Genomic DNA, 22,806 nt, shown 5'->3' with positions numbered 1-22,806 from the left:
CTCCTCCCTCTGCGGCCGGTATCTCAAACGTTCATCCCTTTGTCCATGCTGTTGACGCCGTTCTCGCATCTCCCAGCTCATACCAATTCATCGCAGTTTTACAGAATGTGTCCAGCGGATGACTTCCCAGACGATGATCCTAATCGACATTGTGTGTCCCCAGATGTCTCCTTAAGTCCAGGATCAGCACCACCATGGCGTGGTCCCCACTTTCAAAAAACCATACAAGAACCATCGATGCATTCCCTGCTCTCGGACTTGGTCGTCTATAACCCAACTCAAAGGCTGCACGCTGACGTTCATGTTCCTGCGCTCTGTTCTCGAGCTGAACTCCTTAAATGAATCCTTGAACCAAGACTATGATTGTCATTCGATACGGAATAGGAAATTGGTCTCGGCGTGTGTGTTCGAAAAGGAAACTGGACTTGACTTGATGTCCCTCGCGGCCGGCTTCGCACAACGTCGACCGCAAGGGATATAGATGGTTTTCAGTGGTATCATAAACTTTTCCTTCCACCAAGAAAGAAACAAAAGTGCCGGGGCCTTTCCCACCCGGTCTCAAACACCGTAGCAATGCCCAGTAATTACACAAGTGAGACTCCCCTGTCTCGTCATCGTGAAAGCTTCCCGTCATCGCTATATGCTCGTACCAATAAGACTCAACTTTTTCCATCCAAACAGTACAGTCCTTACTCCCTCTCTGTCATCGTCCACCTCCTCTTCGGCCCTGCGATGTGCTCATATACCTCATCCAGCTTCGGCGGGCCCCACATGACAGAGCTATTCTTCCACAGTCCATTCCCACTCTCCTGTTTCTTCGGCGCGCCCCAAAGCCCGCCTGCGGCAGCGCCGCTAGGCTTGCTTGCCGCACTCGGTGTCCGCTTGGGTATACTCAGCGGCGCAACGTCATCGTGCTTCTCGATCTCTTCGTGTGCGTTCTCCGCAGCAGCCTCGGGGGATGCCGCGCCGTCGACGTTGGGAGTCGAAGTGGGCGGAGGCGGTCTCGGTGTCTGTCTCGGCTGCGATCTCTGGAATGCTTCGACCATTTCGGCGCCAGGGCTGGCGCGGCCGTCGGCCTGAGTGTCGTTCAAGGAAATAGAGCGCAGACTGCCGCCCCACAGGCCCGAGCCGCTGGGCGTGCTCGGAGACACTGAGCCGCTCGGAGTGTTCGATGTCATGAACGAGCCCGAACCTGAAGTGGAAGTGCGTCGGATGCTGCCGAGGGAACTGTTCCAGCCTGAACGAGCCGAGGGACCTAGGGCGAGGGAGTCGAGCTGGCTGGTGGAAGTGCTAGTCCCGCTTGTTCCCGTTCCCGTGCGGCGCGGCGGTCGGTAGTCGAGGCCGATGGTTGGACTGGCGGCTGCGGTCGGTGTTTGGGATCGTGGGGGTTTGGATGGGTCGACGCCAGGACGAAGGTGGTCGATGGAGGCGAGCAGCTTCATCTCGTATGTATCGGCCATACCTGGATCCACGACGGATGACCGGCGGGCGTAGATATTGTTTGATGATGTTGTTCGCGGCACCTCTCTTCGCACCGCCATCGAAAGCGCTGCAAGGCTGATGTCCATGAGCACTGGCTGATTGGTGATGGCACCGATGAGTGCATTGCAGCCCGCACCATGGGTTACCAGCACCAGCACGAGCTCTTCGTCATCATCCCCTTCCTCGCCCTTCTCCTTTTCGTTTTGCTTCAGCATCAACGGTGTTGGTTCAGCCTTCTGAGGCGCAGAAGTAGTGCGCTCGGAAAAGGTAAATCCAGGAAACATGTTCTGAGGCGGCAGCGTTTTTGTGCCATGCTCCCTGTACCACTGCATCATGCCAGCGAGCCCTCGCCGGAAGCGCTTGTGCATGGTGCTCCACTCGTCACCAAACTCGCCGCCGTCACCCCACTGTTGCGGTTCCCTCATGCTGTCCCATTGGAAGTCTACTTTGAGACAAGCGTCTCGAGCATGGGTGGCATATCCCCGAGGTATGGGCTCCGCTGGTGAAACGGCATACGATGGGACAGGAGCATCGTAAAGACGACCGTTGGGTTCGTGTGTTACTGTAAGCTCGGCCGGGGCGTGAGGATCTTCCGATCTCGAGCGCTGTCTGCTGAGCATGGCCCCTTGGCTATTGGAGCGCTCACGAGGCAGCGCTCTGGCCAAGCTTCCCATTGACGGAAACGTGCCTTCGCCTGGGTTCGTACGATTGCTAGCCGTAGACGCCACATTGCTCCTAACCCAGCCACCAGGGAAATGACCCACGCTGGTAGGTTTGTTGGGCGGGGCTTCAACGTAGTCGCTCCTCCTCAGTAAATCTGCCTTTGCGCCTGCAACCATCATGGTAGAGTTTGGCGGGGGTGTGATGTCCTCGTAGTAGTCTGGGGACAACCACTCGCCGAGGAAAGCATCGATGCGCAGCAGTATCTTCTCGGGCCCGATGTACGGTTTTGTGTTGACTGCAGGATTGTTCAATCGCAGCCAGCCGGACTTGCGTGGTTTTGGGGGAGAGTCAGGCTCGGACTTTTCTGCTCGCCTGCCGCTAACTGTTTGTACGGCTGGCGACGTGGAGGGGTCTTTTCCTAAGGGGCTCTTCTCCTTGGAGTGGTGGGGCACCTTCAATGTCGGGGCTGATGGTGGAGGCTCGTCCTTTGGAGGTCTAAACTGGGAAATACCAGCCGCGATGGCTGTGCTTGTCTGCACACATCGCAGGAAGGGACTCGAGTGAATGATGATCTTGTGCTTCCGCTTCATGGTGCCCGAAGAAGCTCCGTTGGCACTCTTGGATGCACCAGAGCTGACACACGCCGTGCCTGGCTCTGGGCCATTACTCGTATCCTTGGCTTTCTCCAGTTCGCGCGCATGGAGCAGCGAAGCGATGCGCAGACCGAGGGCCTTGCCTTGGGACCAGCCGCCGTAGGTGAGGGGAGGGTCGTAGGGGGTGGGCGAGGTGAGATGCCATTGCTTGTCGGCAGCGTCGAGGCGGGCACCGTGTCTGGATTGCGGACGTGTTAGTCGGAGCTGATTGGGAGGGGTGCGTGGGGTGAGGGAAAAAGCATACCGGGCGACGATGACAACGTCTGGACCTTTCGCCATAGCTCAAGCTGCGCGGCCGAACGCCTCGCTGCAGCGATGGGCTGGCGGCAGCTGCTGGCGCATATGGCGAGGACAACTCTGGGCAGCGTGCCTCGTATTCGAGCGATCACTTGGCTTGTATCAGAGAAGTCGAGCAGATTGGCTCGGTCACAGCAACAGAGGGCGCGGGCGGAGGTGAGGCGGCCGAAAAGATGTATGGCCAGTTATGTCATGCGGCCACTCGCAGCAGCCAGGGTCTACACGCGTTTCGTTTCGTTGCTCCACACTTGCAACGCGCATTACAGCGTGACAGCCTTGGACTCTCCTTAAGCAACCAGCTTCGGCCACACGCTAGTGCATCTGCAGCACGCGGACACGGCGGAAAAGCAGCATCATGTACGGCTTTCGTCCGTTGTTCCTGGCGCTGATGGCGAGAGCGGGTGGGGCCAGAAGCTCGGGCTGCCGCGCGCTTAGGCTCCATCCCTGTCAGTTCTGCCGCCTCCTTGACGGAGAATTGACGTGCACTTTGACGTTGAGGGGTGCAGACTTGTCTTGGAGTCGTTCTGGCTCGCGAGAGTGCCATGTCGTCCCTGAGAGAGAATGCCACGCGGCGCAGGATGTTGCAAGGCGAATTTGAGAGATGGATCAGATTGCGTGAGCGTCACGAGATATGACGGGGAATTGTTCACGGAATACAAGCCCGGTTCCTCTCCATGTCGAACATAGTTCCCATCCCGCCCGTCCATGTTGCACACAAGCTGGTCGATGGTTCCTGTCGTGATGAAGATCGCCGGACCCCTGGCGCCAAGCCTCCCTGCAGCACAACCCTAGGCTACTCCTTCCGGCGCGATAAACGACAATTAATTCAGCCTCCAGACGACCATGCCTTCCTCCCTCTCCGCGGCCATGCGGACGCCATGAATTCCTCGCGCCCCTTCACCCGCACCGCCAACAACATCTTCCGCCCCGCCTTCTCCTACCTGAACAACGTCGCCCGCGACAAACCCACCAAGCCAGACGCGTACGCGGCCCGTCGCAAGAACAGCGCAAGCTCGCTCGATGATACGGACCATTCAGACATAGAACAATACGCCCAAATGGACGCCTCACGCCTCAGCCACTCGAGCAAGAACTCGCTCTCGGAGCTGCAGCCCGCGGTGCCCCTCATAGACATCAGCAGCCGCTCCAACTCGCCCTACCCGCGCAGTCGCAGCGCAGTCCAGAGCGAGGACGAGGACGACGACTTCGAGCCCGCCGATAGCATCCGCCCGCTGGTCAATCCCAATGTCGGGAGAGGAAGCCTGCGCAGAGGGCTGTGGAGCGAAGGGGGGCTCGGCGGCTTCTTCTATGGCACCTGGATGGGCTGGCAGGTCTATGTGGCATTGCTGGTCTTCTGGGTCGGCGGGTGCGGCTTCGGGCTGCTGCTCATGAACCGCTTCATCATGCTGACGGGCGTCTACAAGTAAGCCATGCCTGCCGGTTGGTTGACGCGCATGCTGACAAGGGCAGATTTCCGTTCCCGCTCACTGGGACATACGTCCAGCTGGTCCTCACGCATCTTCTTCTCATAGGCTTCTCTAGCCTCACGCGCGGCCTCGGAAGTCCTCTCCGGCGGCTAGGTCTTGGAGCCGCAGTTGCGCCTGCTTTTCCACTAGCACCCGCCGGCGCCTCGTTCAGAAATCCACCCAAGCCACAGGGCACACTCCTGAGCATCACCAAGTGGCTGACCAACGGTTCTGGAGGAATCGCTGGTGGCGGTCTCTTCGAATTCGATTGGCAAGTAGCGAAGCAGGTGCTTCCGCTCGCCGTTGTCTTTTGCTTCAAAGTGTTGCTGAGCAACGTTTCCTTTGCGTAAGGATTCCCTATGCTTGCGCTGATGCCTCTAACACGACACAGCTATGCTCCCCTGCCAGTCTACCAGCTCGCCCGTATACCTGTCGTGCCCTTCGCCCTCATCTTCTCCGCCGTCATCCAGAAAGAAAACCACAGCGGCTCCACCCTCTCCTCCGCGCTCATCGCAACTCTCTTCCTCTCCTTCGCCTCCTACCGCTCCCACCAGCGCGTCACCCCCGACTCCATCGTCGCCGGCGTCTTCTCCTCCTTCTTCGTCGCCCTCTACCCCATCATGCTCCTACGCACCTACCGCACCCTCGTCTCCAACCTCGTCCCCCAGGGCGACGTCCTCACCGGCTACCCCTCCTCCGCCGACGACTCGTCCTCCAATCGTGAGGAGACACGCGCCTACTACCGCGTCCTGCACTACACCTCGCTCCTCTCCATCACGCTTCTCACCCCCATCGTCCTTTTCTCCGGCGGCATCCCCCACATCATCCGCAACATACCCTTCCTCGACGTGCCCTTCTTCTGGCTGATGATCTGGTGCGGCGCGCTGGGCAGCTTCGCCGTGTTTGTATCCACCCTGCTGTTGATCAAGGCCACGAGCCCGCTTACAGCGACGTTTGTGGCGGTCCCGAGGAGCGCGTTCCAGCTCGTTATGCTCAGCTTGTTCAAAATGCCGAGCCATTCCTGGACCGGCGTCGTGCTATGCTGGATTAGCTGTCTGTGGTTTTTGGTCGCGAGGAGGGACGAGGGGAGGACATTGGACCGCTTGAGGTTGGAGGGAAGGTAGCGACGTTGAAATGTAAAATATATATATGTATATCTTGGAGGGATTGCAGTGGTGATTCCTTGAGTTAGTGTATGTTGCAATGCACAGCCGCCATGGCAAGCTGACCTCCAACTTCCAAATTCCGTTAAGCCTCGTGATCTGGCCAGCTTGATGGCTATTCGAAGACGACGAACATCGGGGTTTCGCCGCCCACCCCATGCGTCTCCGATCGGGCGCAGTGCAGAAAAGGACCTCCATGTTCCAAGGAAGTCTGCACATTCCGCTGGATGAAGCGGGGAAGGTGTAAAGGGTCGCTGTTCTGCAACTAGCAGGGCACACAGTCATTCCATCTCCTCTGAATGGACCTCCACAATGCACACTCTCCAATTTTATGGGTTTAGAGCTTAGCGGAAGGCGTATGCTCTGAATACACTTTGTGAGTACCTAAGTTTCAGCAGTTATGTGTGAAGGGAAGCGGAGAGTTCTTGTGACCAAAGATGTGGCCGGTTTAGGAATGGCTTGTCGGTTGCAAGAAGACAAGATGAAATCTCCTCGACGTTATAAAGATGGATACGATGCATGCATTACCCACAGTGTTGTCCATAAAGCCTGTCAGAAGGCGCTATGGCGAGGTAAGAGAGCGCACAGAGACAGCCTATGGCTGTGAGCATCTTGATCGACTCCTTGTACCAAATTTCTTCTTGTGAAGCATCACATACCATCCACTTGCAACTGGGTCGCTAATCGAAGTCGGCTGAAATCCGTATGAAAAGTTGTCCTCTCTACTCGGTCGACATCACAAGTTCACTCTACCAAGTCATTTGCCGAAACAAAAGCAACAAGGAATTCCCGGTCATATGCTTATGAGCTTGCGACCAGCACGGCGATAAAGGATGAATCCTTTGGGTCTGGAATCTTACGAGTCATTCTCCTAAGGTGCAGCAGAGAAAAGTGATGCGAGTCTTCTCTAACAGTATAACACTGGTAGCTGGTGTTGCACGCGAGCTACCGCTCCTGGTACAAAATACAGCCTGACATAGGCTTGCGAGAGGTTGGTTGAAGATCGTTCTGAGAGACGACCAAATGGTCTGGAAGACCTCGAGTTACTGGATTTGAAGCGAACGGAGTGCGCTCCCGGAAACCATCGATCGAGCTGAGACCCAGTCGCATGTGCAAACCTTCCAAGGCACGTGCGGTTTCGAACACGGGATTTTTTCGACTGGCAGAAGTGCATCATGCAAGCCGTCGAGGTCGGTAAGGATGAATATGGGTCGTTCTTGCAAGTCGTATCGGGTGCGCCACCCTCGAGCTTGGATGAGCATATTCGAGAGTCGATGCGCTTTTCCGCACGAAATATGCTGCGTGCTTGCTTCCGCAAGTAGCATTTAGGGAGCAGTAGGCTGTGATTAAATGCTAGATAGTATACCGATGCTTCACGTGAACACCGTAAGCATGATTCTCCCAAAATTGTCTCTGCTCGTGGTGTCAGCTGGAAAGGTCTGCCAAGCCAGTCGTCGTTGTGTTTCGACTGGACACTTACCTTGATCCTCGTCCAGAGTACAATGCAGTCACCAGGCTTTACTGCATCAACGAAACCCTCACCTTGTCCTGACCCATCATTTCCAACCCAGCGCGGGTGGTTCTTACAGCTCCAGATGATGTGGTGTCTCGGTACCATCTCACCGTGAAACAATGACACGCCCCGCGCGACCACATTGCACTGCAGAAACCACGCATGCTCCCCTTCTTGAGTAGCTTCAAGATATTTGTCGTTTGGATCCTTTTCATCCATGGTCAGATCTATCATCTCGCGACAGTGAAGTCGCTGCGGTTCCATGTCCTGGTCAGGTCGACGTAGCAAATGGTACAGTTCTCTGGGGTTATGGCCTGTGCCGCTGACTCAACGCTGCGGTAGTTTCCGTTGCGTGAACGATCCTCCTCGAATTTAGTCATCAGCCTAGGAACATGGTTTACATCATCGTTCGCGATTGGTCTGAGTATAGATGCTTCCCAGAATGACGACGACTGCTGGTAGGTGTGGCGCGTGCCTGTGGTCGACCATCCTTGATCTGTGACCATCAGTCAGCTGTTCAGGCAAATCTTGAATGTCATCGGTGACCAGAGCGTACCATGGCTGACTAGAATGATCTCAATTTCCCTGAGCTTCGAGACCTCTGAAGAAGGACCGTGCGTACTTGTCGTCGTCGGTATCACCATGTATGGATATGCAGCAGAGAATTCCAAAGAATGTTCGTCGTGCACGAGGGCGTCGAGAACGGCTTTCTCATGTCGCACCTCCACCCAGTATCGGGCATGGTCGAGGATAGCAAGGACAAGCTCATTTGGGAGTCTCTTAGCTGCTAACAGGGCGCGGACATCGAAAACGTCCGATCTGGAGATTGCATATGCGTCCATGGTGCTCCTTCGACTGTCTCGAGTACGCACTTGCGTCTGATGGTCGTCTAATCAAGGCTGGCGCCTTGGAAGGGTTTACCCAGGTACGTTGCCTCCAGGTGGACTCCCGAAGGAAGTGCGCTTGGGCTGCTTTTGGTTTGGTTTCCCCCGGTGCGTGTTCGCGACGAGCCAATCGGCATTGATTGCCATATGCGCGGCACGAATGCTAGATTAACTCCAGTATGATACTACAGCGTTTATTTCGACTACAGACCTCAAGTGTTGTAGTACCTATGGTATCCATGGTGTTGATTGCTTCAATGTTTATTTATGGTAGTGTAGACATATAGGTAGCTAGAGACCTGTAGACTATTCATCTCTATTGCTATTACGTTAACTAGAAGTGGCCAAGGATACTAAGCGTAGCGTGCTTATACAACCTCCGTCTGACCATCTCCAACACTTCTCTTTTGTTTACTATTGGGAGGCAGTCGTCGCAGTCTATCTTGGCCATCATTTTACGGACGCATACTCCCGCTAACAACCCCCAAAAAACAACACCCATACGTGTCCCCGAAAGGCTGCATCAGGAACGTACTCAAGCCTTTGAAGAGTCTGCACAGGGAGCAATATGAGAAGCTAAATTCTCGATTTGAACTTTTTGACGATTTGCAAATAGGATCGTGAGTTATCACTTTTATAGCTTTGAAACGTGCTGTGAGGTAACGTGCGTATATTCGCGATGGCTGACTTGAAGCGGTGTTGAGTAGTGGTGCGCGCGCTGGTCGGTGGTGCCTAAGATGGAATCATGTTAGGATGCTAGAACAGTACTGTGATTCGGGACAGTAGAGTCTTGTCAGCCTAGCACCTCACTTCTCAAGGTACATGTAAACTGTATCCTCACATGGGGTCCGCTATCCGGCGGCGTTCCTGTGCAGGTGGACTGCGCATCATTAGAGCATTCTGGTAGTCCCTGGATACTCACAAATTTAGATTAGCGAATGCTTAGATTCATCCAGAAAGTGACTGAGCCGCTAGAAGCTCATAGTATGTCGAGTGAGTGCGGGCTTAAGGTGTAGGCTCAGTGGGGGTGTGTTGCTATCTGTATGGGCTGGTTCGAATTCATCCTGGCTACTACATTATCTTGTCTTACGCAAAGCTTGATATGAGATTGTGGTTTGCAGGTGACCTTTATATCTTTGCCCTTCGCTCCAGCGTTCTACTGCGTCTGAGATAACCAAGTCTGCTTTGAATTTCGCCCAAGCTTCACTTATGGACTTTGCGCACCGAGTGCCAGCCGAGACGATGATAATCACCTCAGCACACCAAGCCCGAAACCACAAATTCACCGGTCTGAGCCTCAAAACTGCAAATCCACCCATGTAACCTCCCGTCCACAAATCCTTTGAACACAACATCCACAGCCCCTTTAACGTGTACCGCATTGTCAACCACGTAGCGTCAGGCATGCACGCTGCCACCCAACACTGCGCCTACCCGTCTTGTACCACCTCTTCGTTTCCAACCTTCCACACCGCTTTGACAACCACAAACTGAGTCATCTCGCAACCTGGGGGCATGGATATATGTATTAGCACTGGAGGAAAGCGTCCGATAGCATAGCGACGGCGTGGTGGCGGAGTGGTTATCGCGCAAGACTTGAAATCTTGTTCCTTTGGGATCGTCAGTTCGAATCTGGCCCACGTCGATGACTTTCATCTGCTTTTTGGCAAGGATATGTCTTGTTCATGATGGCTAAGAGCGGACAGATAGGGGTAACAACAGAAGTCGAGCGCGGTAGGAGGAAATTTGTGACATTCAATTCCTATATTTACATTTTGCCTGGCTAAGTCCCATGCATACAACGCCGTGCTGGTATCACAGTTCTTTTCCGTCACTCAAAGCTGGTCAGGCGAAACTCTTTGCACGATGATGCCCGTGGCAGCACCCCCACCGTTGCAGATCGCGGCCGCGCCGTACTGTCCTACTTCAAGCTGGTGCAGAAGTGTAACTAATATCCTACTGCCAGAGCTCCCCAGCGCGTGGCCGAGCGCAATAGCTCCACCTCTGGGGTTCACGTTGTCCACACCTAGACCGAGGATCTTGGCGTTGGCCTTGATGACTGCGGCGAACGCCTCGTTGAATTCCCACACGGCGATGTCGGACTTGGAAAGACCGGATTGCTGGAGGAGTTTATCGACCACGGCGGCGGGTGCGATGGGGAAGTCGATGGGGTCCATCGCGGCGTCGGCGTATGTGATGATCTTCGCGAGAACACGGCTGTCCTTGCCGTACTGCTGGGCGATGTCCTTGCTACCGAGCACCAGTGCGGATCCGCCATCGCTGAATGCGGAGCTGTTGGCCGCTGTGACGCTGCCGCTGCCATCGCGCACGAAGGCTGGCTTAAGGGTCGGCACCTTCTCCAGCTTGAGCTTGTTGTAGCCTTCATCTTCAGACACTACAACCTCACCCTTCTTAGACTTGACTGTCACCGGCGCGACTTCATCCTTGAACAGGCCGTCCTTCCATGCTGCTTGTGCGCGCTTGTAGGTCAGGATGGCGAATTCGTCCTGCTCTTCACGAGAGATGCCATACTTCTTCACGGTGTTCTCTGCGCAATTGCCCATGTGGATCTGGTTGTATACATCCCAAAGCCCATCTCCGATGAGGCCATCCTGCAGCTGCTGGTGGCCGAACGGCGGTTGCTGGCTGGCACGGTTCAGGTAGTATGGCACTCGGGTCATGTTCTCGAATCCTCCAGCGACCTGCGCTTCCGCCTGACCGAGCTCAATGCTCTGGGCAGCGAGGTTGACTGCCTTCAGACCGGATGCGCAGACCTTGTTCACGGTTGTAGCTTCAATGTTGGTAGGCAGGCCTGCGAAGATGGCGGCTTGTCGAGCGGGAGCTTGCCCAACGCCCGCGCTGAGAACGTTGCCCATGTATACGGCATCGATTGAGGATACGGGAACTTTGGACTTCTCGAGGGCTGACCTGATCGCAGTGGCACCGAGCTGGGTTGCGGAGACGGTTGTAAATGCGCCGTTAAACTGTCACATGTCAATGCTTATGCTGTGCTCAGAAGTTGCACGATTCTTACCACACCCGTAGGTGTCCGACTTGCGCTCAGGATGTATGCATCTCTAACTTCCTTCTTTTGCCGCGCCGACGAGCTGAACTGTCTCTGTATGCTAGCAAGGCGCTGCTGTGGCCGCGATGCCATCTTCATAGATGTGCGAACAGCAGCAGACATGGCTGTTGAGAACACAAATCACGCGGAAAAGGTTGTCGGACAAGGAAAGGGATTCAGAAACGAGATGTCTGGAAGGTTGTCACATGGCGGAATTGCCGCCGCTCTGCCTCTTGTTGGTCGGAATGTGGAGGATGCGGAGTCGGCCGGCTTGGGCCGAGGTATGACATCGGTCCTCTGCGGCTTAACGGCGCCAGTCCCGTGGAGACCTTTCGGTGATGGCGGCGATTCTTCGGAGATGATGCACATACGCGGGGAACAACTTAGTATGGTGCGCCGTGGCCACGCCTGGTCACGGTATAACTTCAACAAGCTTGTCGGAAGACTCTTCAAAAATGAGAAATAGTCTTGTCATTCTTGATGGTTCTAGAACTATCGATCTGCCATGCAGCGCATCATGCTGCGCTCAATACTGAACGCACGCGTTCCGTCACAATGAACCACCTTACACGTGTACGAACTCAGGAATACCGATGACAATCGGCGAAAGATTGTGCCTCATTGACTTATTCATTTATTGATTATCTCATGTATACTATGAGGCTCATTGTGGACCACGATACGCAGCACAGCTCGCTGCGAGACCTCGGATACCACAGTAAGCACGATGTTGACAGTTGACAGGTCCATTGCAAATTTGAACGGTGCACCGGTCAATGAACAGGCAATCTACCCAATTTCGAGGTTCAACGACGATAATTTACTCACCGACGTTGTCCGCATGACGCTTCACTGTGTCTGGATGTTTGGACATCAAACTTATCAAGTGTAACAGGGTGTATGCTGGGTGCGAATGATTGGTCTGACAGATATTCAAGCACCAACCGAATGTCCAGATACACTCAAACTTGCATACGGCAACAGAGACATTCAGTAAACGGCTCAGTGCGACCTAGGACACTTTTCGCCTATCAGCGCCACCATCCGTGCTACAGCTCCACACTAAACGCTTTTGTCCCACTTACATTCCCGGGGGGAAGGTGGGCTCTTGCATTATACGTCCAGACTGACTGGCAGTGCCAGCTTGGCGCAAAACCTTCTGAGAATGCTCTGGCGTACAGCCACCCAATAAACCTCCATTAGTTCCACACTAATGACTGGTGTTAATGGTATCCGTTTGGTATACGATGCCGTTCCTAGGTTCCTGGGGCTGCGTCGTGGATACACTGGCCCGGACTGATGAGATATAAGAAGACGACGAAAGCCCAGGATACCGACCCGTAAGCTCAGTTTCAACCTTTCGAAGCTTCGACATTTGGTTTCGATACTGCTATTCCTCGCCTGTCTGCTGTGCCTTTCGACGATATCAACACCCTGCCGTCGACGGACTCAAACGGCGGTCATGCGCCTTCAAACCCTTTGCTCTGCCCTCGCGGCCCTTACTACCCTCACTCTCGCCGCTGAGCAAGTCATTATCAAGAATCACCTTGCCTACCCTGTGTGGTACTCTCAAGTCGATCAAGCCGGTTATCGCAGCGAAACTACAGCCATAGCTCCCTACGGAACGGTGTCCCTGCCCCAGAGCGATAATCCGGGCGTCGCGATCAAGATCAGTCCTCTTGAAACGGACATTGACATCGAAGGTAAGGGCGTGCTTACCCTTGCCTACACCAGGTCGCCACCGGGTTGGATCTACTACGACCTATTCTTCCACAACTATTCCCCCTTTCCAGGCGTGCCGCTTAAGCTGGGTGGTCCTGGCGGAGATAACGACTGGCACGATGGCAATGAGCATCCCCCACATACTATTGGGTATCAAGGATACGGGCATCTGTACCTCGACATTGGTCCGTAAAAGCACACCTGGACGCTGAGTAGTTCGTGAGGATGAAAGACTGTGGGTAGTTTGTAAGGAGATTCCGACGGGATTGACGTGGCATGATGCATGTAGCTCGAGTTTGGTCGTTTACGTGGTAGTGAAATGCATCCGCTTGAATATCGCTCTACGCAATTCCACATTCCAAATATCCACGCCCTGCAAATCCATAGCAGCTTGCGTTACTCAAGTTCAGACCCTCAGCTTGGAATCTCCAACACACCAGAACAGCATCCCTGAGACCACTTTTCTACAGGCACGCATTCGTAGTTGGAAGCTTGTGCATCTCAGCCACATGCCGTGTCACAGATACACGACATACATAAGTGGTCAGACAGAAGAGGGCTGAAGAAAATTGTAAAGTCAAGCCCGGGATTATTTATGCCTCATCTTCAGGTAGCGTGAAAGCTGCGAATTCGGAACCAGCGGGAAGCTGATGAGGATGGAAGTAGGGGCGGGGCAAGGATGTGTAGATGATTCTTGCGAGGTCCCATGGAATTTGTAATGTGGTCCCACTTTACGATCCAATTCAACCTATCCAAAATGCTGGATCGCATTCTCCGTCTTAAGTACGTGTCGCGAGTGAGTGTCGTGGTACCTGCCAAGGCGTCGCTGTGTCAGCAATCGAATCGGCAACCGGCGATAGCAAAAGCGCGCTAAACCCTGTTCGCCGGGATCAGCCGCCGATTGTGGTCGCAAATGCAATTCACTCGTCCAAGACGATTCACCGTCACCGTGCTCCCTCACCCTCCCCCATGTTGCCCACGCTTTAGCGACCTCGTGCTGAAGCGCCGACATCACTGCCCACATCTTCTTCCCTTCTGCGCAGATTTGCATCGTTCGGACAAGCTCCCAGCGCTCGCCCGGCTCGCTACCACAGCTTCCAGCTCCTTCGCAGACGCACCACTCCCCACAGCCGCCCGATTGCCCCTACAACACACCATGGCTCGCAATCGCAGCCCATCGCCCGCGATGGCCTTAGATCACGCCGGCTCGCCGCAGCCTGCGGTATCGAAGCGCGACAAGCGGCGCAACATGCTAGCCGACAAGCTCTCCGAGATGATGGCATCCTTCTCCGACAACAGGGACAGCCACTACCGCGCCCAGCTGGCTGCGCTGCAAGCAGACATCAATCTCATCCTAAAGGCCGACCCTTACACAAACAAGCCGCTCGAGGATGCGGGCGAGGAGGCGTCTGAGCTCATTACGTCCATTATGGGCAACACTGCGCTCACCGCACCAAGTGCAGGCACCGACTATGTTGCGCAGTGCGGAAAATACTACGGGCGCTTCGTGGACAGCGTCAATGATGCTATAGAGGACCGCGACCGCGATCTCACCATGCTCTTCGTAAGCCTCCCGGTCCACATGCAGTATTTTCCTGACTTTGTCATCGTACAGAACAAGCACCAGAACACCAAGAACGAGATCGAGAACGCACACTTCTACAAGGTGCAGATCGCTGAAGAAGAACACAAGCTGCTCGCTGCCACCATCCGCGAGCGCCTTATGGCCACGATACAGACACGCACCATGCGTCTGAAGCGCGAGAAGGAGCAACTGGACCTTTCGGATAGTAACGCCATGCTGCTGCACCCCAATCAGTTCAGCATTGGTCACCCCGCCAGCCCAGGCGGACCCCAGGCGCCGCGCAAGACGCGCAGGACAGGCCACAAGTTTGGCGACGCAGAGGATATCGCACAGGAGAACAAGCGCAAGCGGAAGCTCTTCGAGGCCGACGACAACGACTCGCCGGGTCCCTCCGGCCGCAATGTCGAATTCGGCGCCGCGTCGCCCTTCCGCGAAGCCAAAGCCCGCACCATGCACACGCAGTTCGAGGCCTCGGCCTACTCCCTCGAGCGCCTCTTCACCGAGAAGGAGCTCAACATGGCCATGAACCAAGCCACGACCGCCGCCTCCAACTTCTTCGCCAAGATGAAGACGCCGGATAACACGGAGCCCACTACCAACGGTACAAACGGCGCCACCACCAACGGCGACCGTACCCTCGACACCGGCGACGACGCCCCCGACGAGCAAGACTCCGACGACATACCCGGCGCCGTCGATATGGGCCGCCAGGTCTCGTCGAACCCGCACGCGACCCGCGGCGCCACACGCTCGCACCCCAACTTCAACCTCGCGACCGGCACCATCCCCACGCTGTACACGCCGCCCTTCATCCTCGACGCCAAAATCTTCCAGAAACCCAATGCGTCAGCCCCTGCGCCCCCGCCCCTCGCCCCCGCAGACGTGGAGCAGGATCTCAAGCTCATGCTGCGCGATGCTCGTCCCGACGACGAGCTCAACGAGAAGTTGCTCCAGGCGGCGGTCCATCCCGTGCGCGCGAGGGAGTACGCGATACAGCCGCCGGAATACCGCGAGCCGGCCAACGAGACGACGAGTCTGGTCAGGACACTGGTGCCGCATTTGGAAGTCGGGAATGGGCCTGTGCTTGGCGGTGTCCCGATGAGCGCGCAGAGCAGCATGGGCGGATACAGCGATGTAGGCGGGAACACGCCAATGGGACGCTACGGCGAGGGCAGTCTAGCCGCTGCGCTGGGGGGCGTGAGCATGGCTAGGACAGCGAGTGGAAGTGGGCGAAGGGGCGGGCGGAGAGGTGGATAGACGCGCTCCAACAGTCCGTCCATTCGCTCCGTCTCTTCTCTACTCTACTATGCTGCCCAGGTGCCGCCTTCTTCTCGCGTTATATACCCTCCGACTGGCGTCCTTCTTGTGCTTCGGCGTTTCGGATTTCATATATGTTGGCATGGCCACACAGTGGTGGCCAGGCGCCTCTTGGTTTAGTTCATGCATTGGGGATATAGCATTTGTGGGCGTTTGCATTTCCATCCGTCAGTCACTTGGTCATGACGTCTCTGAATACAAAGTGTGGATTCGCAAACCATTCGATGCCCGAAGCGTGTGTGACATGTGCGTGTTTCTATTGTGGACATAAGTCGAGTCTACTGTTCCTTGTGGTTGATACTGTAGAGACACATTCACAGCGAGGCCGCGACTTCACGAGGATACAAGTCGTGCTGATTTAAACAGGCATGGGGCTGGAGCGTGGTGTGATATAAGTATCAACAGGTAGTGCACGTCGCTTTAACACAACCACAAGACACCGGTGATAGTATACCGCAGAAGCAGAACTCTTGGTAAAATTCTATCCGCATAAAAAAAAACACGTAAAGAAACAAAACGCTACCAATCATATCTTATTCGTCCCGCTCAACAGATCGCCTCGGTGCGAAACCCTTCTCGTTGTCATGTGACCCTTTCCTAAAAAAATAGAACCATCTCCCTGCCATCCGGAAAACCAGGCTCCCCAACTCAACCATCTCGATTATCTTCGACGCGTGTCTGGAAGAAGGTGTTTCAATGAGCGATCGAAGTGTTGGAGGCGTAAGTCATAGGCTCCTCAAAGGATGCGCGCCCAAGTGTAGGATCACAGATGTCGGGGCTATCTGCAAAATCCACATCGATCTGCATCGTCTTGTTGAGGAAGCTTCGGACCTTGCGCTCGACCTTCTGGCAGTCATGGTCCGACTGGCTGTAGCGACGACAGAGATCCTGGCGACAGACCTTGTGGGAACGGCGCTTTGCTTGAATGGACGGGGGAAAATGGGGGACTTCGTTCATCCTCGTTCCCTTGCACGCCGGTCCGTCAACCGTCAGCTTGACACGTACACCACTCTGTCCGAAGAGTGCCTCTTCCAACAAGTCAAGGTTTTCCGCACATTCTTTCGTTGAATAAGTTAGGAGTTGGCAAGTCGCTAGGATGCAGTACTCTGGAGAGAAGTGTTGATCGTGATTGTTCAAGACGTGATTGACGGGATATATAGCGTTTTTGGGGCAGACGTCGTCATCCGTTGTCCAGTCAATGTCCTGGCCGATGTTCTTGGAGACCTTCTCAAGCGCGTCCTCAACATCGCTGCAGTCTGCGTTGTACGGCTGGCAGTATGGCTTGACGCAACGCCTGCCCCTCTTTGCGCGGTGATCATGGATCCATCTCTTTCCGGTCTCAAATCGTTGGTCGTCGCAATCTGTATCGAAATCGGTCGCAATAGGAAGGTCTGAAAAGATATCATCTGCCAGCATGTTCTGGTACTCCTTGCCCCAATATCTCTGAAGCTTCTCGACAGAAGCTTCTCCAAGAAGGCTCTTGCACAGGTCGGGCTCCTCTTCACTGGATTCAATGAATCCGATCCTGTTGAGCGCGACCTGGTCAGTGTTGCGTACCCCATCTTCTGGACAGGCGTCATCATCCGTTGTCCAGTCAAACGCGCGACCAAGGTTCTTAGATACCTCTTCAAGTTGGTCCTCAACATCGCTGCAATCTGCATTGAAGGGTTGGCAGTAAGGTTTAACACAGCGTTGTACACGCCTTTCCTTCACATGGCGATCGTTGAACCACTTCTTCGCGGCAAGATCGTAGGGGAGATTGCATTCATCATCCGTCCAAATGGTTCCCGGGAAAATTTCATTCATCATATCGCTGTGGGCATTGCCCCAGGAGCCCCAGAGTCTGTTGATCGCATTTTCGCCCATAATGCATCGATCCACTTTGGGACCTTCCGGGCCGAAGGTGATGTTGCTTGCGCAGACCTTTTCGTCGTCGGTCCAGCTCCAGATCTCGCCAACGTCGTTCGAAAGCTTGTTGAGTTCCTTCTTGACGCGCTTGCAAGTTTTGCCCTGGCAGCCCACAACACACTTCTTTTCTTTCTTTTGTTTCTTGTCGATGAGCTTATGGTGATAGGCTCGAGACTCAGCGATGGCCTGTGGTGAGCAATCGTCGAGATTCTCAGTCCAGGTGACGCGCGAGAAAATCTGGGGAATCCATTCTTCAGTCTGGTTCGCTCCCCAGTATTTGCCGAGCTTCTCGTTGGCCGTAGTGATGCAAACTTTGCGGACGTCATTCCAGCGGTGATCAGTACCAACGCTGACATTGACATCTTGACGCGGTGCGAGCGTTGAATGCTTTGGTTCTACGCACTGGTGATATGGGTCAAAGTCAGCTTCATCACCGGTTGTCCAGTCGACGTCATAAAAGCCAGCTTGTGCATAAATGGTATTAAACGCGTCCTCGAGATCACTGCAGTCGTGGGAGCAATACGGTGTAACGCAGGGCCGCTTCCACGGTGTCTGAATCGGGGATACGGGGTTGCTGCGGCGTTGGCATCGTTCCTCGTCCGACGTCCAGATAATACCTGCATCGTTGTACATGTGGTACGGGCCACCCCGCCGGAGGAAACTTTTGACTTCGAACTTATCTTGCCACAGAGGGAAACGGAGGAGCTTGTCGTATGCTTGGTGGATGCAAACGACTCGCGGGTTGATGTCGCGCTGTGTTGTGACAATGGTGTTGACATCGCGGTTCTCGGTCACAGCACGCTTGTAAAAACACTCATCATCCGAAGAAGTCCAGTCGATCTCGAGACCAGCATCTTTGGAGAGGCGCTCGAGCTCGTCCTCAACGTCGCTGCAACCCCCGGGGAAGCCATCACAGAAAGGTTTTACACAACGCCTTCCGGCTTTGCGAATAGGTAGGATCCTCTTGTATGCATTACGGCACACCTCATCGTCTGAAGTCCAGGAAACCCCTGGGAGAAAACTCTGGTCGACGAAACCTTCATTGTTGAGAATGGCCTTGGTCACAACATCTTGGCCCCATAATTGCCAGAATCGTTCGTAGTATGGAGTAATGCACATGGCGACGTGGTCCTGGTTGGCCACTACACCTGGATAGATTTGCTCCATCTGGCGTCGGATCGCTTCGCAGCTGGCACCGGGGAACATGTTCTTTGTCTTATCCCCACAGTTGTCCCGATAGAAAAGTTTCGCATTGTGTTGGGCCATTTTCTCATCGCAATGAGCGTCGGGCCATGCCTCGTGAAGAAGATTGCACATAGGTCCTGAGCTCATTGATTTCTCCGTAGTCTTTTCCGGTGCACCAGCAGCGGTGTTTGGGGCACTAGGAGTGTTGTGAGCTTCGGCATCCTGTGAGGAAGCATGTTTGGCAGCTTCGCGGCGCATCACAGTCTTGAGAGGTACTGTGGCGATGAATTCAGCCAGCCAGTCATCCTCGTGCTCGTCGGGCAACATTGGAATTCGCTTGGGACCCACAACGCGACCGCTGCACATGCGGGGGTGGAGCGGATCATCGTGTTCGAACAAAAGACCGATACAGTTAGAGATGACACGAATCGGGGTGCTGTCCCGAGATGGAACTGTACGCTCAGAACCGCAAAGAACGAGCTCGATATCATCGGTACTAGAACACTGTTCGGTGGGCACATTTGCGCTTTTGTAAGCACCGTGGCAGGTGTTTAGCGTAGCGGTATCTAAGTCGCTCCCGCGAACAGTGGCAAGGTTGACCCAGATCTTGGTCGAATCAGAAGCATCGACGTCGTACTGGAAATTGATCTCGCTCTTACCCGTATAGATGCCGTCATGCTCGGTGGAGACCTTTATTGCGACGCCAGGATTGGTGGAGGTGCCGGACCGCCATGGCTCTTCATACCGCTTTCCAGGGCTGATGGAGAGGTTGTTGGCAAGGTCTGCCTTCTCGGGCACTGACCAAATGTAGACGTCCTTCCGGCAGTTGTTGGTGATGATGGCCTTTGAATGGCCAATGGCCACGAGGGCGCTGAGAGCGAGAACTCGCCCAAGCATGTTCTGACGGCTGGCAGACACTGCCGTATTGACAGGAGGAAGCAAGAAAGCAAAGACGGATGAAAGACGATGCCGGGGTACGTATGTCGTGGAAACAACTGATCGTCAGAACTGCTGTCCGGGAGACAATGTGGGTGGGGAAGAGTGCAAGCAGGGGCATGGAATGTTTCCGAGCGCTACGCGTGGCTCCCTGAATCGGAGAGCGATGGCAGCCTTGCATCGTCATGCTAATTCCCATGGCAGGTGGTGTTGACTCGAAGGGTAAGAACCAACACGCGCTCACACACATTGGGAAACGGCGTCGGGCACGCATGTAGGAGACCTGCAGCGAGGTACCATCATGGATATTGCACTGTAAGCAAGCTTCATTGAGAGATTAGCTAAGTGATAGAACGAATGCGAAAGCTGCGACGTAGTGACGATTCCGGTCATTTTGCGTTGCCTCGTTGCTACAAAGCTCGCACACAGCAGTAGTATGGCAGCGCGACTCCAGAGTGACAGACGAGGCAATGTAGAGGTCGCGAGATTTTGATTGGCAAGTGTTTGTGGCGCATGCGACCAATTCAACAGTTAATGTGAAGTGAGTGAAGGTCGCAAGGTCGTGTAGTTGGAGTGCCATTCGGAGCGATGTGATGGGGAGCAGGGACCCTCGGGTTATGCCTGAGGATGAAACGCACTGCACCTCAGGACACCACGCCAACGGCAGAGAATAAGAGCGCCAATGTCTCCCTTGTCGCAGTCTCGTTCTGCAGACCGTTCTCTTGCCTCCTCCACAGCTCCCGGATAGCTTCACTCGCTTTTCCATTTGCCTACATCATCGCAATTGGCCCGGCCCCTCCAAGACGCAGCTACGCGCCCCGCCAAACCTCGGACATGATCCAGCACACCTCCTGCAGCTCGCCCACCATGAGCGCCCCAAAGCTCAAGGAAGTCAACGTGTCGCTTCCGCGCAAGTTCGACACCCCCGACGAGCCATGGCATCGCTATGTTACCGTCGACCTGCTCCACTATGTGCTGGGCTACACCGTCTTCCATCCCTTTGTGTCGTGCGTGCTCGTTCTATGTTTGCGCGCGCAGTACACGGCGTGGCACGCGCTTGAGATGCGCATTGCAATCGCATGGGCCTTGCTCATGTGCTCGGTTGGCATCTTCAACATCTTCAGCGACAGGCTCGCGTACGGTGCGCCGAGGGAGGTTGATCTGAGCGAGGAGGTTATTGTAGTCACGGGCGGCGTGGAAGGCTTGGGTGGCCTGCTAGCCGAGACGTACGGCATGCGCAACGCCAACGTGGCTGTTTTGGACATGAAGAAGGTAGACGACGAAGAGGCCGAGGAGAAGGGCGTGCTCTACTACCAGTGCGACGTGGGCGATGCGAAGCAGGTCGAGGCGGCTGTTGCTGAGATTGTGGAAGACGTATGTCCCCAAATCCATGAACTCGATTTTGAATACTGATCACATGCAGCTCGGTGCCCCAACTATCCTCATCAACAACGCTGGCATGGTCCGCGCAAAGTCGATCCTCGATTCCACCCCCGAAGATGTCGAGCAGTATGTCACTCCCTCTCCAACCCACTACATCTACTGACACCCGACAGGACCTTCCGCACAAACACCCTCTCGCACTTCAATACCCTCCGCGCCGTTCTCCCTCATATGCTCCGCGAACGCCGCGGAACCATCGTAACCGTCTCCTCAGTCCTCGGCCGCCTCGGCGCCGCCAATCTTTCCTCCTACAGCGCCTCTAAAGCCGCGCTCCTCGCTCTCCACCAATCTCTCCGCGCCGAGCTCTCCCAGAACCCAGATGCCAAGGAGATCAAGACCATACTCGTCACGCCGGGCCAGATGGGCACGAAGATGTTCCAGAACCTCAAGACGCCGAGCAACTTCTTCGGTCCGGTCGTCTCCCCGGCTGAGGTCGCGAAGAGCATAATCGGACTGGTTGAGAAAGGCGAGAGCGGCGAGGTAGCGCTGCCGTTGTACGCAAAGTACACAGAGAGCCTGGGCGCGCTTCCAGTGGGCATACAGGCGTTGTTGAGAAGGTGGAGCGCGATGGACACTGCGGTCGAGAAGGCGGGCATGGTTGAGAAGAAGCAGAATTGAGGAGCTATGATACCCCGATCAGGCAGGAGAAGGAGCTGGTGGAAAACGTTGGCGTCGAACGCGGACCAAGGTCAGGGGCCTGCGCATGATGAATGTTTATTGTATAGTTGCTGTATGCTGAATCGCGGAATGACGGGCTTTCGGCCTCGCCAACGAGAGGCTCAATAGCCATTCCAACCTTATTTCTGTACGTTGTGTTGCGCCTGGTCACACTTGCACCGACGGGCCATGTTGGTGCAACGCAAAACCCTAGAGTGAACCACCATGGTCCTATTCGCTGGAAAATGTAACGTGGTGTTCGCGCCTACGCATGTGCCGCTTGGAACGTCTTTCTTCCTCTTTTCCAATATCTTCCCCTCTTTGAGTGACGAGATGCCAAAAGGCGTCCTCGAAGCGTTGCCCGACCGTTCTGCTTCTTCGGATGTCGCCGTCTCCACAACTTCCCAAACTCCTCGGGGCCGTGGCGCGAACGGATTGTAGCTCCCGCTAAGCGATTGACATGTGCGGATTCCGGAGTGGTGGCAGATAGCAGGGAGGCACCCGAGGGTGCCCCTGGGCCGCCCACGGGGAGGAGAGATTATGAGGGCCGTTGTTGGGATGAGTAGCGCGTGAATCGTGGGTCTGAGATTTGGTCGTAACGAATAGTCCGCGCAGATGATAGTAGCGGCAAGCGTCCGCGAACTCAGTGGAGTTATGAACCCGATTTACGCCGTTGTTGGAACCGCGACTTGAATCCTCTGAAGTGGCACCAGGGACATGATGTGTGCAGGCGCCGAAGCGCGGCTATGCATCTCGAGCATGGGTCGATGTCTTCACTCAGGGTCCAAAGCCATTCCCGAAATCTTCAGAGCAGATCATCTTGTAGGCATACAAGCTTGCAGCTGCAGCGTTGCTTCATGGTCTGGTT

The 22,806-nt window shown here is 55.1% G+C and overlaps 8 protein-coding genes and 1 non-coding gene across 9 annotated transcripts; 5 read left to right on the top strand and 4 right to left on the bottom strand.

Annotated features, from left to right (window-relative positions):
• Positions 1-422: 422 nt before the first annotated feature.
• On the bottom strand, positions 423-3,333 carry CC84DRAFT_1254376 (uncharacterized protein). The gene is made up of 2 exons (XM_018184457.1): positions 3,043-3,333; positions 423-2,976 (listed from the first exon to the last, which is right to left on the bottom strand). Exons 1-2 carry the CDS (start codon positions 3,075-3,077, stop codon positions 690-692), a joined length of 2,322 nt encoding a protein of 773 aa, XP_018042392.1. The 5' UTR covers positions 3,078-3,333; the 3' UTR covers positions 423-689.
• A 479-nt stretch (positions 3,334-3,812) lies between these two features.
• Positions 3,813-5,737, top strand: CC84DRAFT_1159416 (uncharacterized protein). The gene is made up of 3 exons (XM_018177226.1): positions 3,813-4,518; positions 4,566-4,907; positions 4,953-5,737. The coding sequence occupies exons 1-3, from the start codon at positions 3,974-3,976 to the stop codon at positions 5,683-5,685; spliced, it is 1,620 nt and encodes a 539-aa protein (XP_018042391.1). The 5' UTR covers positions 3,813-3,973; the 3' UTR covers positions 5,686-5,737.
• A 1,730-nt stretch (positions 5,738-7,467) lies between these two features.
• Positions 7,468-8,079, bottom strand: CC84DRAFT_1170835 (uncharacterized protein; the record flags this gene model as incomplete). Its single annotated transcript, XM_018179878.1, has 2 exons — positions 7,468-7,733; positions 7,794-8,079. The coding sequence occupies 2 exons, from the start codon at positions 8,077-8,079 to the stop codon at positions 7,468-7,470; spliced, it is 552 nt and encodes a 183-aa protein (XP_018042390.1).
• A 1,346-nt stretch (positions 8,080-9,425) lies between these two features.
• CC84DRAFT_64935 (uncharacterized protein) lies at positions 9,426-9,866 on the bottom strand. The gene has a single exon (XM_018187003.1). The coding sequence runs from the start codon at positions 9,775-9,777 to the stop codon at positions 9,520-9,522; it is 258 nt and encodes an 85-aa protein (XP_018042389.1). The 5' UTR covers positions 9,778-9,866; the 3' UTR covers positions 9,426-9,519.
• CC84DRAFT_t9 lies at positions 9,686-9,766 on the top strand. The gene has a single exon. It is a non-coding gene; the product is annotated as a tRNA-Ser (tRNA).
• Positions 9,859-11,445, bottom strand: CC84DRAFT_1254373 (thiolase). The gene is made up of 2 exons (XM_018184456.1): positions 11,156-11,445; positions 9,859-11,105 (listed from the first exon to the last, which is right to left on the bottom strand). Exons 1-2 carry the CDS (start codon positions 11,306-11,308, stop codon positions 9,957-9,959), a joined length of 1,302 nt encoding a protein of 433 aa, XP_018042388.1. The 5' UTR covers positions 11,309-11,445; the 3' UTR covers positions 9,859-9,956.
• A 1,202-nt stretch (positions 11,446-12,647) lies between these two features.
• Positions 12,648-13,100, top strand: CC84DRAFT_1170833 (uncharacterized protein; the record flags this gene model as incomplete). The annotated part of the gene is made up of 1 exon (XM_018179877.1): positions 12,648-13,100. The coding sequence occupies one exon, from the start codon at positions 12,648-12,650 to the stop codon at positions 13,098-13,100; it is 453 nt and encodes a 150-aa protein (XP_018042387.1).
• Positions 13,101-13,848: 748 nt separating this feature from the next.
• On the top strand, positions 13,849-16,016 carry CC84DRAFT_1107994 (uncharacterized protein). The gene is made up of 2 exons (XM_018175187.1): positions 13,849-14,471; positions 14,523-16,016. Exons 1-2 carry the CDS (start codon positions 14,064-14,066, stop codon positions 15,747-15,749), a joined length of 1,635 nt encoding a protein of 544 aa, XP_018042386.1. The 5' UTR covers positions 13,849-14,063; the 3' UTR covers positions 15,750-16,016.
• A 4,473-nt stretch (positions 16,017-20,489) lies between these two features.
• Positions 20,490-22,142, top strand: CC84DRAFT_1134264 (NAD(P)-binding protein). The gene is made up of 3 exons (XM_018176018.1): positions 20,490-21,212; positions 21,262-21,347; positions 21,395-22,142. The coding sequence occupies exons 1-3, from the start codon at positions 20,673-20,675 to the stop codon at positions 21,897-21,899; spliced, it is 1,131 nt and encodes a 376-aa protein (XP_018042385.1). The 5' UTR covers positions 20,490-20,672; the 3' UTR covers positions 21,900-22,142.
• Positions 22,143-22,806: the final 664 nt, after the last annotated feature.

Source organism: Paraphaeosphaeria sporulosa (genome assembly GCF_001642045.1).
Source record: "Paraphaeosphaeria sporulosa strain AP3s5-JAC2a unplaced genomic scaffold CC84scaffold_1, whole genome shotgun sequence".
Taxonomy (NCBI): Eukaryota; Fungi; Ascomycota; class Dothideomycetes; order Pleosporales; family Didymosphaeriaceae; genus Paraphaeosphaeria; species Paraphaeosphaeria sporulosa.
This window is presented reverse-complemented; position numbering and strand designations above follow the sequence as displayed.

Bases quoted from the DNA above. Each gene is read 5' to 3' on its own strand.
- CC84DRAFT_1254376 (XM_018184457.1), bottom strand. From the start codon at position 3,077: ATGGCGAAAGGTCCAGACGTTGTCATCGTCGCCCG. The intron at 2,977-3,042 runs GTATGCTTTTTC...TCCGCAATCCAG, and splicing joins GACGTTGTCATCGTCGCCCG to ACACGGTGCCCGCCTCGACG.
- CC84DRAFT_1159416 (XM_018177226.1), top strand. From the start codon at position 3,974: ATGAATTCCTCGCGCCCCTTCACCCGCACCGCCAACAACATCTTCCGC. The intron at 4,519-4,565 runs GTAAGCCATGCC...TGACAAGGGCAG, and splicing joins ATGCTGACGGGCGTCTACAA to ATTTCCGTTCCCGCTCACTG. The intron at 4,908-4,952 runs GTAAGGATTCCC...AACACGACACAG, and splicing joins CTGAGCAACGTTTCCTTTGC to CTATGCTCCCCTGCCAGTCT.
- CC84DRAFT_64935 (XM_018187003.1), bottom strand. From the start codon at position 9,777: ATGAAAGTCATCGACGTGGGCCAGATTCGAACTGACGATCCCAAAGGA.
- CC84DRAFT_1254373 (XM_018184456.1), bottom strand. From the start codon at position 11,308: ATGTCTGCTGCTGTTCGCACATCTATGAAGATGGCATCGCGGCCACAG. The intron at 11,106-11,155 runs GTAAGAATCGTG...GACATGTGACAG, and splicing joins GTCGGACACCTACGGGTGTG to TTTAACGGCGCATTTACAAC.
- CC84DRAFT_1107994 (XM_018175187.1), top strand. From the start codon at position 14,064: ATGGCTCGCAATCGCAGCCCATCGCCCGCGATGGCCTTAGATCACGCC. The intron at 14,472-14,522 runs GTAAGCCTCCCG...GTCATCGTACAG, and splicing joins GCGATCTCACCATGCTCTTC to AACAAGCACCAGAACACCAA.
- CC84DRAFT_1134264 (XM_018176018.1), top strand. From the start codon at position 20,673: ATGATCCAGCACACCTCCTGCAGCTCGCCCACCATGAGCGCCCCAAAG. The intron at 21,213-21,261 runs GTATGTCCCCAA...GATCACATGCAG, and splicing joins TTGCTGAGATTGTGGAAGAC to CTCGGTGCCCCAACTATCCT. The intron at 21,348-21,394 runs GTATGTCACTCC...GACACCCGACAG, and splicing joins ACCCCCGAAGATGTCGAGCA to GACCTTCCGCACAAACACCC.